Raw genomic sequence first — 18,149 nt, 5'->3', positions numbered from 1 at the left:
AAGTAGAGATTAATTTGTGGAAGGCCTTATATGTCATATAAGGAAGGTAGACTTTATAGATGGTAGAAAACGGTATGAATTTTGTAATGGGAATATAAATTAATTGGACTGAAGTTCGCAGTTTTCCTTCAACTGTTAGCTGTAGTGGAGCTGATCAGAAGTAAAAGATTCACCTTACTAGGATGGCTGAGTCAATTAGTGTGTGAACCTGTGACTCTAAAGCATTTTATATGTTACTAAGTACTAACAAAGGTCCATCTAGTCAAGGCTATGTTTTTCCAGTGGTCATGTGTGGATGTGAGAGTTGGACTGTGAAGAAAGCTGAGCGCCAAAGAATTGATGCTTTTGAACTGTGGTGTTGGAGAAGACTCTTGAGAGTCCATTGGACTGCAAGGAGATCCAACCAGTCCATTCTAAAGGAGATCAGTCCTGGGTGTTCATTGGAAGGACTGATGCTAAAGCTGAAACTCCAGTACTTTGGCCACCTCATGCAAAGAGTTGACTCATTGGGAAAAGACTCTGATGCTGTGACTCATTGGAAACGACTCTGATGCTGGGAGGGATTGGGGGAGGAGGAGAAGGGGACGACAGAGGATGAGATGTCTGGATGGCATCACCAGCTCGATGGACGTGGGTTTGGGTGAACTCTGGGAGTTGGTGATGGACAGGGAGGCCTGGCGTGCTGCAATTCATGGGGTCGCAAAGAGTCGGACACGACTGAGCGACTGAACTGAACTGAACTGAAGTCTCATCTGAGTGAGAGGTTACTTTTAAAATGAGGTTAGTGTTAAAGGTAATAGTGAAATCGAAGAAGATGGAAGCCTAAGTCAAGATAATTTTCCTTGCTTTTCTGCAGACCTTGTTTTAATAACAAATCATAGTATATTTCAATGTGAATACAATTTCTGTTCTTTTTGTATAACTTCCCTCTTTTAGGGCTTCCCTGGTGGCTCAGCTGGTAAAGAACACCTGCAATGCAGGAGACCTGGGTTCGACCCCTGGGTTGGGAAGATCAAAGTCTATGTACAGTGCTTTGTAGTGAGCAGTCTGCTTTCACATCCTATTTAATCCTTAAAAGAACCTTATGTGAAGTTAGTAGATTTTGTCCCATATGACCATTGAGGAAAGGGGTTTAGGGTGATTCAGCCTCAAATCACATAACTAATACTTCATTGAATTTATATTTGGCATTAAATGTAGAGAGGCAGAAAGGAAAGATTTGTGAGGGCAGGCTCTGGAGTCAGAACTGGATTTTAGTCTCAGTTTCAAAACTTAATAACCCTATATCTTAGGCAATTTATGTAATCTCTTTATGGCCTCAGTTTCTTTATCCATAGGTTGGGGTACTTACCCTAGTTTTTGTAGGTATACACTGTCCAATATGGTAGCCATTTGCCACATATGGCTATTTAACATTCTTTATTTTCATACTATCTTACTAATTTTGTTGTCAGTTGCTAAGTCATGTCTGACTCTTTTGTGATCCCATGGACTTGAGCCTGCCAGGCTCCTCTGTCCATGAGATTCCCCAAGCAAGAATGCTGGCATGGGTTGCCATTCCTTCTCCAGGGGATCTTCCCAACCCGGGGATCTAACCTGCATCTGTTACATTGGCAGGTGGATTCTATTCTGCTAAACCACCAGGGAAGCCCATCTTAATAGTTTTTAATATTGATTACATTTTGAAATGATAGTGTTTTGGATAGTGTGTTGGGTGAAATATAAAAATTAGTGTTACATATTTTTTTAATATATGCTAAAATTTTTAAATCATGTTTGTGGTTTGTATTATACTTCTGTTGGACAGTACTCGGCTAGACCAAGAGGTAGCAAACTCTGGACCACACCCCCACCCCCACCAACAAATTCAGCCAGATATGCCTATTTTTATAAATAGAACTTACTAAAACATGGCCACGCCCATTTCATTCTGTGTGGTATGTGACTGCTTTTCATGCTACAGCGGCAGGATTATTTCGTTGCTACATATATAACCATACGGGCTGCAAGGCCTGAAATGTTTAGGGTGTGATCCTTTATAGAGAATGTTTGCTGGAAATTCCCTGTCAGTCCAGTGATTAAGACTCTGCACTTTTACTGCTGAGGGCACGGGTTCAATTCCTGGCTGGAGAACTAAGATCCTACAGGCCACGCAGCCAGAGCAAAAAGAAAACCGTTGCTGACCTTTGCTCTAGATTGTAATTGATAGATGCTTCATGTGCTTTATCATTGCTTAAGAGTGAATGTGAGAGACAGAAAGTAGATCAGTGGTGGGTCAGTGGACCAGAGGGGGAAAGATAGTGGAGAGTGAGTGTTAATGGATGCCAGGTTTCTTTTTGGGGACAGTGAGAAGGTTCTGGAGTTAGATAGCAGTGATAGTTGTGCAACTTCGAAGATACCAGAAACCACTGAGTTGTGCACTTGAAAAGATGGTGTCTCAAATTTTTTTCTTTAAGTGGCTATGAGCCTGGTTTGATAGATGTAATAAAGCAGTACATTAAAACATGTTCATGATAATGGGAATGTGTAAAGAAACATGCAAATCAACTGTGGAGAATATAAGAAAAAATTGTAATCTTTTTTTATATATTCTGATGTCACTTGAAATTATTTGTCAGTTTCTTAATAAGAAAAGCAATTAGCTGTCATTTATTGCTTACTCAAACTGTCATTTACTGCTTACCCTGTTCTTTTTCATTGTAAACTTGATAGTGTACAATAGTGCATACATGGCCAATCTCAGTAAATAAACAAGTATAAATTAACTATAAATAAAATCGGTGTTTTATGAGTAGTAGTTCTCTTCTGGAAACACTTATCATGACTTTGTGAAATTTTTAGGAAGCTTTTGAAAGGAGAAAATATTAGCAGAAGGGAATTGGAAGGCCATTCTAAAAATGTCCATATCTTGCATGCGTGTAGGTGTTTTTTCTTGAATGAATTACTGTACATGTACCATATTCAAATCTTAGATATTTTCACACTGCTTCAGAACTGACAAAATATTAGCTGCTTTGTGCAATTGACTCATTAATTTGTTATACTTAGAATATGCCAGCAATCTGTTTTTCAAAATCAAAAAACCAATAATCAGTACATCATTTTCTTTCTGACCACTCGCAGTAGCCTTTTGTTTTATTGTGCTGAGAACACCATGGTATAGTACCATATTTATGATTCAGGGCAGGATAACGTGATGTCTCAGAGCACAGACTTTGGAGCCAGATAGACCTATTTCCTAATCCGTTAACTTCATGTGACCCAGAACAGCCTATTTAATATTGAACATCTCTAAATCTTTGTTTTCTCATCTCTAAAATGGGAATAATACTGTCTTCAGTGATTTTTTTTTTTTAAGGAATAAAGAATTAAGTGTAAAGTACTTAGCATATAGTAACGACTGAATAAATGATAACCTCATACTATTATTGCCATTTAATATGTTAAGTTTTTTAATCAAACATTAAGTTTTTTTGGTTGTCAGCATCATACATTTCATTATGTATTTTACTGACTTCTACCTTTTCGAAAACATAATGAAATATTAAGTAACACTCTATTTTATTTTCAGTCAAAGAAAAATAAGAAGAAATCAAAGTCAGATGCTAAAGCAGTGCAAAACAGTTCACGCCATGATGGAAAGGAAGTTGATGAAGGTACTTGAGCAAGTGAAAGGACTGTAGAAAAAAAAAATTTTTTTTTTTAACCAAGGTGCATTATATAAAAGCCGCATTTGTTTTGCTTAATCTTGTATTTAGCTCTTCTGTTCAATAACTCGAGATTTTAATGTACACATCAGTGACATTATTAGGAGACACTTTTTCCCCTAAATTATTTAAGGATCTAATAGTTCTATCCTTAAAGGGAACTGCCTTGAAATTTAAGGTCTAGCTCAATATCCTGAGCAATTTAAAAACCATTCATTTTGTCTTTGTTTCCTAGCAGTGTGGCTTGGTTTTTTCCCATTGTTCTTAAATATACCATCCCTAGAAGACTCGGTACAAAATTTTTAAGTAAGCCATTTATTGTCCTCACCTAATAAACCCATAGTATATATAACAGTCCCCTACTAGTTCTACCCAGCAAGATAAAAAAAAGATACAAGATAACATATCAATTTTTTTCTAAACCATAGATGATAGATCTGATCAAAATTACCAGAATAAATAATGGCAATTAGCTGCCTGAAACAGCACAATTAGAATAAATTCATAGGATAAATGAATATAATCAGCACTCTTGGTTTTGAGTTTAATATCTAAATTTATCATATTTCAGGTGCCCCACCCTATTTTCCCCCCAAAATTGCAACCTTTTTGTCTTCCCCCTACTGAATAACATTTTTTTTTCTGGGGCTATGTCAGGAGCCTGGGAAACTAAAATTAGTCACAGAGAGAAACGACAGCAGCGTAAACGTGATAAGGTGCAGTCTGATTCTGGTTCATTGGATTCAACTATCCCTGGGATAGAAAATACCATCACAGTTACCACCGAGCAAGTTACAACTGCATCATTTCCTGTTGGTTCCAAGAAGAATAAAGGTATATTAGTGGAACATAAGAGTGATACATCAAATCCAATTTCTTTTAATCAGATGTACAAAATATCATTATATCGAAATCGGGCTGTTTTGAGCTGCTGACCTCATTGTGCTGATATACCCTTCTTCGTGAGAGCTTTGTGGACCACGTATTGGTTTACCTGGTACCAGCGGTGTCACTGTTACATGCTGCCTAATGAGTGACCTATTAAATTCAAGTTGCCTTTCTGCCTTGAGTCACATGAGAAAATGATTGCTGCTTTTTTCTCACGTGTAATTGCCTTGACCTAGCTCTCTTAACATCTCCATTTTTTATAGTGGACATTCATTTAATGAAATGACTTGTCACCATTCTGCATGTTGGGTGCTTCCATTCCAAGATGAAACAAGCATGTTCTGGATAGTGTGGGTTCTATCTGAATTTCTTACCACCCCAACTCTTTGAGAATGCTGTACGTGTTTGATAAAACTAGACTGGAACTGCAAACATTATTGAGCTAATGCTTTTCCCAAGCTTTCAAATGTTCAAACTATCCGATACTGATGGCCTCTTGGTAATTCTTCCATTGCTGTCATTTTTACCCTGGAGACATCAGTCTGCAGTGATGCTGTTCATCTTGCTTCAAAGCAGTGGCTTTCCTGCCTTTACCTTTTCATTAATTGCCAGCACGTCCCCCTTGTCTTCAGACCTGTGTCTTGGCCTTGATAGCTTTTGTTTTTTTGCTGCATGGGTTGGTGGAATTTATGGCTGCGGCACAGCACTGATCTCTCTTGCCCGTTCTCACTGTCACCTGATGGCCCTGCTGTGGTGGTTGTGTTGCTGGCCCTTTTTCACTGTTTGCTGCATGCCTTCCTTGCTAGCCCAGTCCTGTGTCATGCTGATTTCTTGATACATTATGATCATTATGCTTTTTAGTGTCAGAGAAATATCAGTAGTGTCTTTGTTATAACGTGTGGTCTCACCTCTCGCCATATTTCCTAAATCCTGGTCCAGATACTGGCAAAATTGTTCTTAAGTTGATGTGTTTGCGTCCAGGATTGTTGAAAAGGCAGCTAGCTGGTATTGTTGAGAGGTGGCAAAGTTGAATCCAATTACAGAGCCCAGTTCTCCAATTCCTCCTTTAAAGAATCTTGATAACCATTGTAGAATAGGAGACACTCTATCTACTTGGGCAATTTTCCAGGTCCTTTATTGGCATTTTAGTTGACTAAGAATATGGTAACTAGAGAACTCAATTCCTAAGAACATGTGAAATATGTTGTGAGTAAAACTCTTTTCCAGTATAAGACTTTAGTACTTCAAGGAACAATTTATTATAAATAATTAGTAAAAAATTAATTTGTATGTTACTCCTAATTTTAATGTGCATAATAGCCTATTTAGTATTAAACAAATTTTATTTTTATTTTAACCAGGTGATTCTCATCTAAATGTTCAAGTTAGCAACTTTAAGTCTGGAAAAGGAGATTCTACACTTCAGGGTGAGAGAAATTACATGTAACTTAAATTGAAGGCCCATCAAAGTATTAATAGAAACATATATATCTGTCTCTTTCCTCACATGAATGACACTGAAAGGAAAAAAAAAGTCTTAGAAATTATTTTAATTACTAAAGTAACATAATCATAGTTCAGAGATTTTGGAAAATAGATAAACAGAAAAGTCACTTCCACTTCTAATGGTACATTGGTATATTTCTCATTGTTCATCCCTCTCCCTTGTATGAAAAAACATTCTTTTAGTAATAGTTTATATGCAATTTTGATTCTTGCTTGCATTGTTTAATCCAGTAGAGAAAAAGATTTCTTTTTTCCCATGGACTTGAGTTTTATATAGGCATATATGGGATAAAAGACTTTTATTCTGTTTATTAAATAAGAAACCTTAATACCTTTAATCTTCTAAACTGCTTCCTGAACAATATCAAATCTTTCATAATAAATGGACTGTAGTCTAAAATTATACAGTACTTCACATATAGAAAATATATTTTATTTATTGATTTATGATAAAGATTGAATTAAGTAGAGAGTGGTATCTGTTACCTAAAAACTGAAGTGTTTGTAGTAAAACAAAAATTCAGAAATGAAGAAGCAACTTCTTATTTCAGACTTGTTCTTAACACTTTCAGCTTCCTTCGTACTCAATCCTGGCTACACATTACAGCCATCTAGGAACCTTAGAAAGCCACACATGTGTATAAAAAGAAACATGTACTTATATACACACACCTATGTATATTTGTGTGTGTGTGTGCGTGTGTATACAGATACGTGCTTTACACATATGTATGGATACCTGCATGTAAACGTGTACACACAAACATACTGATGCCTGGACTCAACCCCTAGTAATTTCGATTTTGATTGATTTGGGCTGAGGTTCTAATGTCTTCTGTTCAGTCACTCAGTAGTATCCGACTCTTTGTGACCCCACGGACTGCAGCATGCCAGGCTTCCCTGTCCATCACCAACTCCCAGAGCTTACTGAAATTCAAACTCCAGTGTCTACATCTAAGAAATTTTTCATTTGATTTTATGTGTAGCCAGGTTTTAGAATCACTGCCTTAGACATAATATATATGGATAAACATTTAAGGAAAGAGCATGTAACTAAGGAGAAGCCTTTGTGTTTTTAGTGGGTGAGTATTCTGAGTATACCAGAATATTTGTTTTCCTGTTTGCTCGGTTGTACTTTTGAGCAGGTCAGTCTGCTTTTGAAAACATTATTACTGTGTGAATATATATATATATATAAGTTCAAACCTACTTGTATTTTTTAAAAGTCATCGATGGTGGTCATGTTACTTTTCAGATCCTTCCATTTTATCTTTAAAGCTTGATCTGTTCAGAGGACTGTAGGGGGAAAATGAGTGATAGATGTAAGCCAAGCAATTATGGAAATTTGAAAATATCCCAGTTTTAACCAAGGAGTCATGTATCCATTTTTAATCTTTGTTTTCTCTTCTTTAAGTTTCTCCAGGATTGAATGAAAACCTCACTGTAAATGGAGGAGGCTGGAATGAAAAGTCTATGAAACTCTCCTCACAGATCAGTGCAGGTGAGGAGAAGTGGAACTCTGTTTCACCTGCTTCTGCAGGCAAGAGGAAAACCGAGCCATCTGCTTGGGGTCAAGACACTGGAGATGCTAATGCAAATGGAAAAGACTGGGGAAGGAGTTGGAATGACCGATCAATATTTTCTGGCATTGGTAAGAGCTGTTAGAAAATTTTAAGCTAGTTTAAAATGCTTATCTGGTACATTTAAAATTTTCCAAGAATGAAAAACAGATCCATTGGTAGAAAAATTAGTCAAGCTATACAGAAAGAAAATGATTAACTCATCTCAGATCCTTCACATGGAGCAAACTGGGAATTAAATAATTGAATAATAGCATTGATTATTTACTCTTAATGCTTTCATGTGCTTTTATCACATTTGATTATCAGTGTAGCTAACTAGTATAATTGTGTATTTTTAGTCTTATAATTTATAAGTGTAATTTGTGAGCAGACTTCTTGATTAATTTCAACAGTACTACTATTGAGTTTAAATAAAAATAATAAATGGAGGTACAGTTTCTAGCATCAATTTTATATACTGTTTTACAGTCTACAAAATGACTATTGGTAATTAATTTTTCCCCTGAATTCTAAAGATAAAGACTATTAGAGCCTTATTTCTGTTGAGAGCCTTCAAGTTAAAAGCAACTTAATTTCAGGTTGTGTGTGTGATAGAAAACAGATGCATATTTAATATGGAAAACTGCAAAAAAGAGAAGGAAAAACCTACTCTTAAATCATATCACCAGTGACAACCTTTCCTTATGGTCTTCTTTTTTTTTTTTCCTGTGTACAATTTCAGTATTTTCTTTTTTTTCCCCCATAATCCAAATCATGTGTGCATTTTTGTTTTCCTCCTCCCTCACTTAATATTGTACCTCAAACATTTTCTTTACTTTCTGTATTTCATTTAATGATCCTATAATATATTGTATAAGCATAGCATAGACAATCACTGTTCCTACATTATCAGAGAAATAACTTTTCTTTTTTTAAAAGAAATATAAATGATGCTGTACTGAATATATTTGTTGGGGGTTACTTCTTTAGGATAGATTCTTGAAAGTGATTGGATTAAAGGAAATATGAATGTTTGCAATGCTCTATGACATGTTGTCAAAGTATTTTCTAGGAAAGTTCTAATTTATACTGTCAGCATCAGTATGAGTGTCATTTATCATATGTATATTACCAAGGTTGACTATTCTTTTTTTTTTAATCTTTTCTAATTTAATAAGAAAAAAATACATAAATTATTTTGATTAACTTTTTTAAACCACTAATGGGGGTGAATATTTTTCACAACTTTCTTGATCATTTCTATTTCTTTCATAAATTGTTTATTCATGTTCTTTGCCCATTTGTGTAATGGCCTCTTGCTTTTTGTGCTTTAATTTGTAATTCCTTGTGCATTAAACATATCTTTTCTGTTATGCTCGTTGCAGGTTTATTTTAGTTTGGGGGATTGATAATTACAGAATTTTTAGTGTTTAAGTAGAAAAAACTATTTCTTCCTATGTTATTTGCTTTTCCCATTGCTTCCAAGCTTAGAAAAACTCATGTTGAGCAACATCCCCAAGAAACAGACCTCAGATCATTTGCTAATATTGTTCTTAAGTTTGTTCTCTCTCCCCCTGCAGTGTCCAAAAATGGTGTAGAAATATCAAAATTTGTTTTGTAAAAGACCGTCCCTAAATCCCTAGCCTCATTCCAGCAGTGATAAAAGAATAACTTTCTATGGTACAAAGCATTCTTTCACACTTAATAAAAGAAATGGTCATGTTTAATCAAGTAATCTTTAGAACTATGACCTTTTGAGATATTTGTAATTTACTTGTAAAAGCTATATAGTGTTATCATAATTAGGACATAAATTAGATGGTAGTACTTGCTTAATGTTGCTGTAGATAAAAATTAAGCATCAGATTAGAGTTCCTGCCTAGATGGATTAGGACCTTTATTGAAATTGAAAGGAACTGTATTAAATGAGGGTTGCAGTTAGTTTCTGAGAAGAGGCAGATGTGACTGCCCTCACAGATGTATATGTTCCTAAAAATACTCATTGTAAGTAGGAAATTGCTTTAAAAATGTTGAGAAGATATCATGGTATAATGGAATGAGCATGTTCCTAGTATTTGGTACGAATATCATTGTATAGTGGAATGAACATGTTCCCTAATACTTGATATGAATCCCTATTTTTCCACATATAGCTTTTATGGAGATTAGGCTAGTTATTGAGCTTTTGTGAACCTCATATTTAAGTAGTTTAAAGGATTGGCTAGAATGAGAGTCAAGTACCAAGTTTCAGTGCCTGATCCAGGCTAGTAGCAGTTTCATTGTGGCGCACAATCAGCTGTGTTGCCATAGTAGAGAAAACATGGACTTGGAAAGTTGGCTCTGGTTCCAGGCTGGCTCAGGTGTTTTCTGTCAGCAAATCACTTAACTGCTCTGAAACTTCGCCTAGCAGCGTTGCCCTAAGGATTAGAGGTATTTGGTGTCAAGAGCCCAGTACGTAACAGACATTCGATAAACAGTCGCTATTACTGTACTAGGTGGTTCTGATTTCTCAGGGTATCTTTAAATATTATTATCATAGTTTTAAATCTTTACGTGTCTTTCAAGTTTCATTGCAAATTGAAGGTTCCAAGTGACGTTCTTTATTTTAACAGCTGCTTGGTCTAGTGTGGATAGGGGAATGAATACCTCTGAACAGAATTCTGCTTCTTTTGCATCTCTCACACTTAACTCTGCTGTTTCTGGTATGTGAAAACAGTCTTTCATTTAGTTAACAAAAAATTTTCTGTTTAATTTTAGCACTTGTTCTTTGAAAAAATAATCAGAGTCAAGTACTACTAGCCACATACATTATAGATAAACAACATAAAGTAGCAAAGGCCTTGGAGAGCGAAAGACCTAAACTCTTACTGCTGGTGGCTTAGTTCCTTTTGTTGTGTAGATAGGAAGATTCTGTGGCCTAACATAACTGAAAGCATGTTGACACTCATGCAGACGAATGCAAATATTAATAGAAGGCCTTTCTTCAAAGTCATGACACTTCTGTTACTAGTTTATTCCATTATTACTAACCAAACTACCATCAATCCAGCATTACTTACATAGATATGCCATTTATCAATAATAATTCATGGACCCAGTGTGCTGATCATGTAATTCCACAGCGTCTGGAGTCACTAGTCTAGAAGAGAGGTCAGCAAACTTTTTCTGTAAAGGGCCCAATAATAAATATTTTAGGCTATGTGGGCCGTTCTGCCTTTGTAGCAGGGAAGCAGCCAGAGGCAGTGCATAAACCAGATGGGTGTATCTGGGTGAAATTTTGTTCTCTTGACTTTTGTTTCAACCATTTAAAAATATAAAAACTGTTCTTGGCTCCTGGGCACCTACCAAAAGGGGGATGGCTAGATTTGGTTTATGAGTTGTGATTTACCAACCCCTGGTCTTACAGGCTACACTGTAGTTCCAGAGGTATGTTAATTTCTTCCTTCATTTGGTGACTTTGTACAACACGGATGCTGTTCTCTCCATATATTCAGAGAAAGCTGCTAAAGAAATAGCAACAGTGTTACTATAGTCTTTCTAAGCAACTAATGTGCTAATTATATATGAATTTTATAGGGTTGTTCTACTTGTTAAAGTTTATTTTTAAAATATGTAACCATTTTGAGTTTATGTCAAGCATGTTAGTGGTAAGCTAATCTACAACCAACTGAAAATCTGTGAGGACTTTTATGAAAGGAAGTGATTATGGCTAAGTCTCTTATACAAACATATTCTTAACCCTTTCTTTATATCAGTGGCTCTGATTCCAAAGTGAGTATCAGAGTCACCTAAGAAGGACTCCAAAACACATGCAAATTCTGATGCAGAAGGTCCAGGGTATATGAATCCCTGATGGAGAAGCACTGCTTTACATTTCCATGCTAAAACGAGCTTATGTCAGTAGAGCCAAACATCTTCGAATGTGTATGCCCTGAAAACTGTAAGCAGAATTCTGTGGAAGCCCTGGACAGTAGTCTGACCACAACTTTCATCACACTGCTTACGGGCAGTGTGACCCCCACTCACCACACCTGTTCCCCACCTCCCAGAGAAATGAAGACAAAAAATTCAGGAGATAATTTTCTCTTCTCTATAAGTGCACTTGAACTTAACTTGGTCTCCAAACGCCGGCACAACTCTGTAAATTCTCTTTGGCTTCTTTCTGCCTCATTTGTCTAAATATCATCTATTTCTTTTGTCTTTTTCCTTAGAAAGTTCTAGCAAACTCAGACATTTTCTAGTTCTCTCCTCCACAGTTCTAAGGATATAGGGATATTCTGAAACATCCAGGATTTTTTTTTTTAATGCTTTATTACTTTTCATTAAGAAAAATAAAACTTTTTTGACTTGAAATTTGGAGATAGCCAATTTGAAGTATATATCATAAAAGATAAAATCTAATGGATTGGTACTAGGGAAAAAATAGATTTCTGATCAGTGAATTCAATCTAGTGATTATCATGCTTAATCTAAAATTACCCTCAATTCTACTTTATCTTAACTCTTTTTCTAATGTCTGAATTTTTCCTTTTAGGAGAAATGAAAAATAATTAAATCTTCGTGTGCAAAGTATAGAACTATTGTTATGAAACATCATTAGAAATTTCCATTTTTAATTTTATTGCATTCGTTTTCATTTAAGGATCTACTGCTGAGCCAGTTTCTCAGTCTACCACTTCTGATTATCAGTGGGATGTTAGCCGTAATCAACCCTATATCGATGATGAATGGTCTGGGTTAAGTATGTCCTTTTATTAGTTTACTTTTGTTTTCAGAATTTTCTTTCTAGCACCCTGAATTCATGTTTATGTTTTAATTTTAATTCTGATTTTTCACCTTTTAGGTCATAGCAGTAAAACTTAATACCAAATGTATACTACAAACCGATTATTAAATACCTGTAGAATTTAAAAAAAAGAAAACTAAATTCAGTTTTCATGATTGAGGCAATATTTAAACATGAAGTTTTCTTATAGTTGCACTGTAGTTTTTAGAGTTTTTAAAATTGTTTGTTTTAAATAAATGTTCTATTTATTTCCCTAGTTTTATATACTAGAGTGAATAGAATATGTAAGAATGGCTTTGAATTTGTGAGGTATGCAGGTTTTTATGTTGGTAGAAAACCATTTTCTTCGTCTAATTTCCAGTAGAAGCATAAGAAAGTTAAAGGCAAGAGTCACAAAAAAAGAGAAAGGGGAAAAGAATATGATTTTTATGTTCAGAAAGCTCATACCCTCTTCATTTTAAAAAATATTTTTTCCCCTACAGCCTCACGTCTTAGAATTGAAAACCCTCTGAAGACAGGAACTCGGTCTGCCTTTCCTTCTCTCAGTGCTTAGGGCAGTGCGCTACACAGGTGTTGAGCAGCAGCGCTGACAGTAACGGCAGACACCTGCCTGTGCCAGACACTGATCTAAGCGGTTTGAGTCTTATGTCTATTATTAGTTTGCTTAGTACAGTTCTATTGTAGATATTATTTTTCCCCCACACTTTCCAGATGAAGAAACGGAAACAAAGAAAAGTTATCTATTTTTCCCCAGCCACACAGTTAAGTTGGAGGAGCAGGTATCAAACTGGTAGTCTGGCTCCAGAGTGTATGCTCTTAACCACTACATGTGCAGCCTTGGTGATGATAGTAATCATGAACGTAAATTTGAAACATAGTCTGAAAATTAGTCTTAGACTGGTCTCTGTTAGATTAGTTGAAGCATAATTCTTAGAGGTTGAGGGAGATGAGGTTGGAAAGATGAATTATGAAGGACCAAACTGTGAAAAGCCTTGAGTGTTAGTCGCTCAGTCGTGTCTAAACCGACTCTTTGTGACCCACATGGACTGTCGCCTGCCAGCTCTTCTGTCCGTAGAACTCTCCAGGCAAGAATATTGGAGTGGGCTCCTGTTTCCTCCTCCAGGGAATCTTCCCCACCCAGGGATCAAACGCAGGTCTCCTGCATTGTAGGCAGATTCTTTACCGTCTGCTGACTAAAATATTAGGGAGGTTAGGGTCAGAATACTAGTTTAAAAGGTAGATCCTAGTTCTAATCCTGAGTTTAAAAAGTAGTAACTCATATGTCTTGAATTTTGTCACTTATCTTGGAATCTAAATTAACTGACCTGTAAAATACAGCAAATAGTCTCTCATATCTATTTCCATAGAGTGTTACGAGGTTTTAATGAGATATTGAATGAACGTGAAAGTTCCTTGAAAATTATAAAGTATCAGATAAATACAAAGTATTATAAGGATGTGAAAGAATTTTTAGAGGGAAAAAAGCCTTACCAGTGCTTTGGGAAGAATGAACAGCTATGTGCAAAATAGACTTGAGGAATGATTATAGGACTGATGGGTAGTGATTGTAAGCAAATAGCACTGAGGTGTCGTGGGCAGCTGTGGTTAAAGCTGAGAAAAACTGAGCAAGCAGGGCACTAGGCTTCACTGCTTGGACATAACAGCTCTACTTTTTTATCCTTAAAAATAAACATATCCATGGGACTCTCTTCTTAAAGTAATAAGTGTTAAGAACACTTTCTTTGTTCGTTATGCTGTATTGAGCAGTCTTTTAAGTCCTCAGTTCCTCTTTAACCACATTTTCTCTGTGAATTTTATTTTTTGTGTTACCTTCTTGAATGTCACTAATTTTGGTACTCAGTGAATTTAGTCATTCCTTCTAAATTTATAGAATTCATGAAGTATTTGAGATTACGGATCCCACAAAGTATATATATTATTTAACAGTGTGATTTGAGTAATATATTGACTCTCTGGTTTGAGGCATAAATATCATTATCTGGCAGAAAGGCACTGAATTTACCGAATCACTTGAATATAAAGTTAAGATGCTGGGACTTCCATGGTGGTCCAGTGGTTAAGACTCCACATTCCCACTGCATGGGGCACAGGTTCGATCCCTGGTCAGGGAACTAAGTTCCTGCCTTGCAGCCGAAATAATTTTAAAAATAAAATTAAGATGCTAAAGTATGGAAGGTAACGTTTTTTAAAGGCAGCTGTTAATCTGTCCGTTATCTTGACCATAAAGGAACAATATCATAACCCCTATAAAAAGTCAGATTTTGAATAGAATTTTGTTTTTGTTGACACATGAGAAAGAATTAATGGCCCCATGGTGAAGAGGTTAAGAGCGTGAGCTTTGAGGACAGACTACCTGAGTTTGAATCTTAGCTACCTTGTTTTTCTGTGTTTCAGTTTCATCATCTGTAAATAATATTTCTTCCCTCACAGACTTAAAGCTCTTAGAACACTGCCTGATACATGGTAAATATTCAGTAAGTGTTGTGGTACTATTGATTGTCTTTTAGGAGCATAGTCGACTCAGTGAGGTTAATTTGTCTTGTCTAATACAAACACTGGAGAATGTCTTTCTAACATAATTGTTTTGTTTTATTAGAGTTAATGCTGAATTATGTTTTGACCAGAAACAACAGACAGCCATGTTATTACTGAAATAGAAAGGAGAACAGCTGTGAGATGCTTAAACCTAAAACATTGTTTCGCAAGCAGATTAAATGGAGAGATATTTCCTACCATTTTGAAAAGACAGCTAATACAGTTCTTTGGAAACACTTTAGCGAACTAATGGAAGAATTTTAAGAAGTGAGAAATTATAATTGGAGAGAACTATGCTATGAATGAAACTATACTACACAATTTCAAGCGAACTATCTAAGAAGTTTATTACATTAGGCCCGTGAACTGTTAAGAATTATGCATTGAGAAATCACCTGGTGACAATTTTTAGGCTTAGGTGATTGACCTGTTGTTTTAAAGTGGTTTTGTTTGGGGAATTCCCTGGTTAGGATTCTGTGCTTTTACTGCCTAGAGCCCAGGTTCAATCTCTGATCCGGGAACTAAAATACTACAAATGGGGCAGGGGTAGGAAGCAGTTTTATTTGATCTCCAGTTAATTTTAAAAGATGGTCCAGTAGTTTCCACTGCAGGGGGCACAGGTTCAGTACTTGGTTGGGGAACTAAGATCCCACATGCCTCAACTCACAACGTAGCCGCAAAAAATAGATGAGTATACCGACCTGAAATCAATAAACATGGAAAAATCACCATAAAGCTTTAATAAAGCAAGTAGAAATTTATGTTTCTGTTAATGTTCTGATAGAAGTTGAAGCATGGGCTACAGTTATTCCTCAAGCTTTATTCCTCCAAAAATAATAATAATTTTACCAAGTACTTTATTAATTAGATTTTTATCCTTCACCACCCCTGCACCACTACCGTATTTATTAAGAGTTTATGTTGTTCTTGTTTAGTCGCTAAGTTGCATCTGACTCTTGCAACCCCATGGACTCTCCAGGCCCCTCTGTCCGTGGGATTTCCCAAGCAAGAATACTGGAGTGGATTGCCATTTCCTTCTCCAGGGGGTCTTCCTGACCCAAAGATTGAACCCATCTCCTGTGTTGGCAGGTGGATTCTTTATCACTGAGCCACCAAGGAAGCCCCATTTGCTTAAACTTTTTTTTTTTTCTTGACAAAGGGTTTTTTCCTGATAAGAGGCCTTAAGAGACTTGGTTTATGAACACCAGTTTTCCAAATGTAGGTTTCTTATTTATGAGGGTTAAGCAAAATCATTGACAACTTTGACATTCAGATCTCCTAAAAATATTGTTAATAAATGCTTGGTGTAAAGTGAGCAGTTGGTTCCAGACATCTACTAGATCCATTTTTACTTATAAAAATGACTTCTACATTAAGACATAACCAAGTGTATCTTATTGGGAGATTTATAGGATTGTGAGAAATAAATTAATTGTATATGCCTGATAACTTTTAAACTGGCTTTCTATTGTTAAAGTCATCGATAATGTATAAAAGCAGTGGATACCATTTATTAAGCACTGACTGCATTGTCCTGAACTGCTTTGCTACTGCTAAGTCGCTTCAGTCGTGTCCGACTCTGTGCGACCCCATAGACGGCAGCCCACCAGGCTCCCCCGTCCCTGGGATTCTCCAGGCAAGAACACTGGAGTGGGTTGCCATTTCCTTCTCCAATGCTTGAAAGTGAAAAGTGAAAGTGATGTTGCTCAGTCGTGTCCGACTCTTCGAGACCCCATGGACTGTAGCCTACCAGGCTCTCCCGTCCATGGGATTTTTCCAGGCAAGAGTTCTGGAGTGGGGTGCCATTGCCTTCTCCATCAACTGCTTTACACATATCTTATATAATCCTTTCAACAATCCTATGAAGTTGGTACATAGCCTGTTAAGATTAAGAAATGTGACCCAAATTACATAGTTATTAAGTAGTAGAGCAATATTCAAATATAGGTCTGTTTGACTCTAAGACACCTTGAAGTCTTAGCCTCTATGCTGTTACTATGTGATACTGGCTCTGGATACCTGCTTGTAATAGTAAATATAGAAACATAGAAAGGAACTTCCTTTTTTGTAATACATTTCACACTGGTAATCACTTGTCCATGCTTTTCCTGTACTGGACCATAAATTTTTACGTTTTCAGTTTCTCCCCATCCTCCGCTGGTTAGTCCCTCTTCTCCCTTTCTGTGCTTCTTATAACAGAATCTGTCACTCTACCTAACCTGTCTCTTGTACTTCATCCCTGAGCAGACTGACTGTGAGCTCCGTGTGGGAAGGCCTCTTGTCATACTCATTTTTGTATGTCTGTTACCTGTCTAGCTCAAGTTCTAGTACTTAATAAGGTGAAATTCCTGTACCTCCATTGTTAAGATGTACCTATTATTAATGTATTCCTTAACCTCTTCCTCATATAAATTTGGGATCATGATGCACAGACAGTTTTGTCTGCCTTTTTTTTGCCTATGAACATTTTCCCAGATCATTACATATTTTTCTGAAACATAGACTTTTTAAAAGTCTTCATGAAGATGTATCATAGTACCTCCCCTCTAAACAAAAATAATAGAATTCATGTGGAAAAATAAGAATAGTGAAGAAAATAAGAGAAATGCAGGCAGATTTGTTTTTCTAGATGTTAAAATGCATACAGAGTTACATTGTGTATGCCACTATCCCAGGAATAGATGAATGGAACAGAAATTCCAGAAACAGACTGAAGTATATAAGAATTTAATATTTGGGGAAAGTAGCATTTGGCATTAATTGGGCAAAAGTCAGGGTTTTGTTTTTTGGTTTTTTCCCCCAGTAAAGAACAATGTTAGGATGACTTGCTAACCATTTAGAAATAAAGCCTAACTTCTGTTATCTTGACAGTAAGTAGTCATGGGTGTATACATGGATGTGTATGAAAGTCTAGGTTAAATTTTTTTTCTTTAAAAAAAAAAAAAAAGTTCTTGAGAATAGGGTGATAGAAGCCCTAAAAATAACTCACATATATGGAAAGATGTAAGTAGCATTGAATAAACTGAAAAAACTATAAGGTACAGGTTAAGTATTTTTAAAAAGAGGAGCAAAGGAAGAGGTTAAATATTCTGCATGATTTGGTGAACTTGATGAAGAACCTAATCTTGAAATAGTTCATAAAGA

General features: G+C 36.1%; 1 protein-coding gene across 5 annotated transcripts in view; it reads left to right on the top strand.

Annotated features, from left to right (window-relative positions):
• Positions 1-18,149, top strand: part of MTDH (metadherin) — a 54,552-nt gene that overhangs the window by 25,809 nt on the left and 10,594 nt on the right. The window contains exons 3-8 of one of the 5 annotated variants that reach the window (XM_055546597.1): positions 3,572-3,656; positions 4,365-4,541; positions 5,957-6,022; positions 7,516-7,752; positions 10,276-10,365; positions 12,306-12,404. In XM_055546597.1, the coding sequence (XP_055402572.1) occupies positions 3,572-3,656; positions 4,365-4,541; positions 5,957-6,022; positions 7,516-7,752; positions 10,276-10,365; positions 12,306-12,404 (754 nt within the window). The remainder of the gene's footprint in view (positions 1-3,571; positions 3,657-4,364; positions 4,542-5,956; positions 6,023-7,515; positions 7,753-10,275; positions 10,366-12,305; positions 12,405-18,149) is intronic. The other 4 variants (XM_055546600.1, XM_055546602.1, XM_055546598.1 and 1 more) reach the window with 4 other exon arrangements.

This window comes from Bubalus kerabau, chromosome 14, assembly GCF_029407905.1.
Source record: "Bubalus kerabau isolate K-KA32 ecotype Philippines breed swamp buffalo chromosome 14, PCC_UOA_SB_1v2, whole genome shotgun sequence".
Lineage (NCBI taxonomy): Eukaryota > Metazoa > Chordata > Mammalia > Artiodactyla > Bovidae > Bubalus > Bubalus kerabau.
The sequence above is the reverse complement of the archived record's forward strand: the minus strand, read 5'-3'. Positions and strand labels throughout refer to the sequence as shown.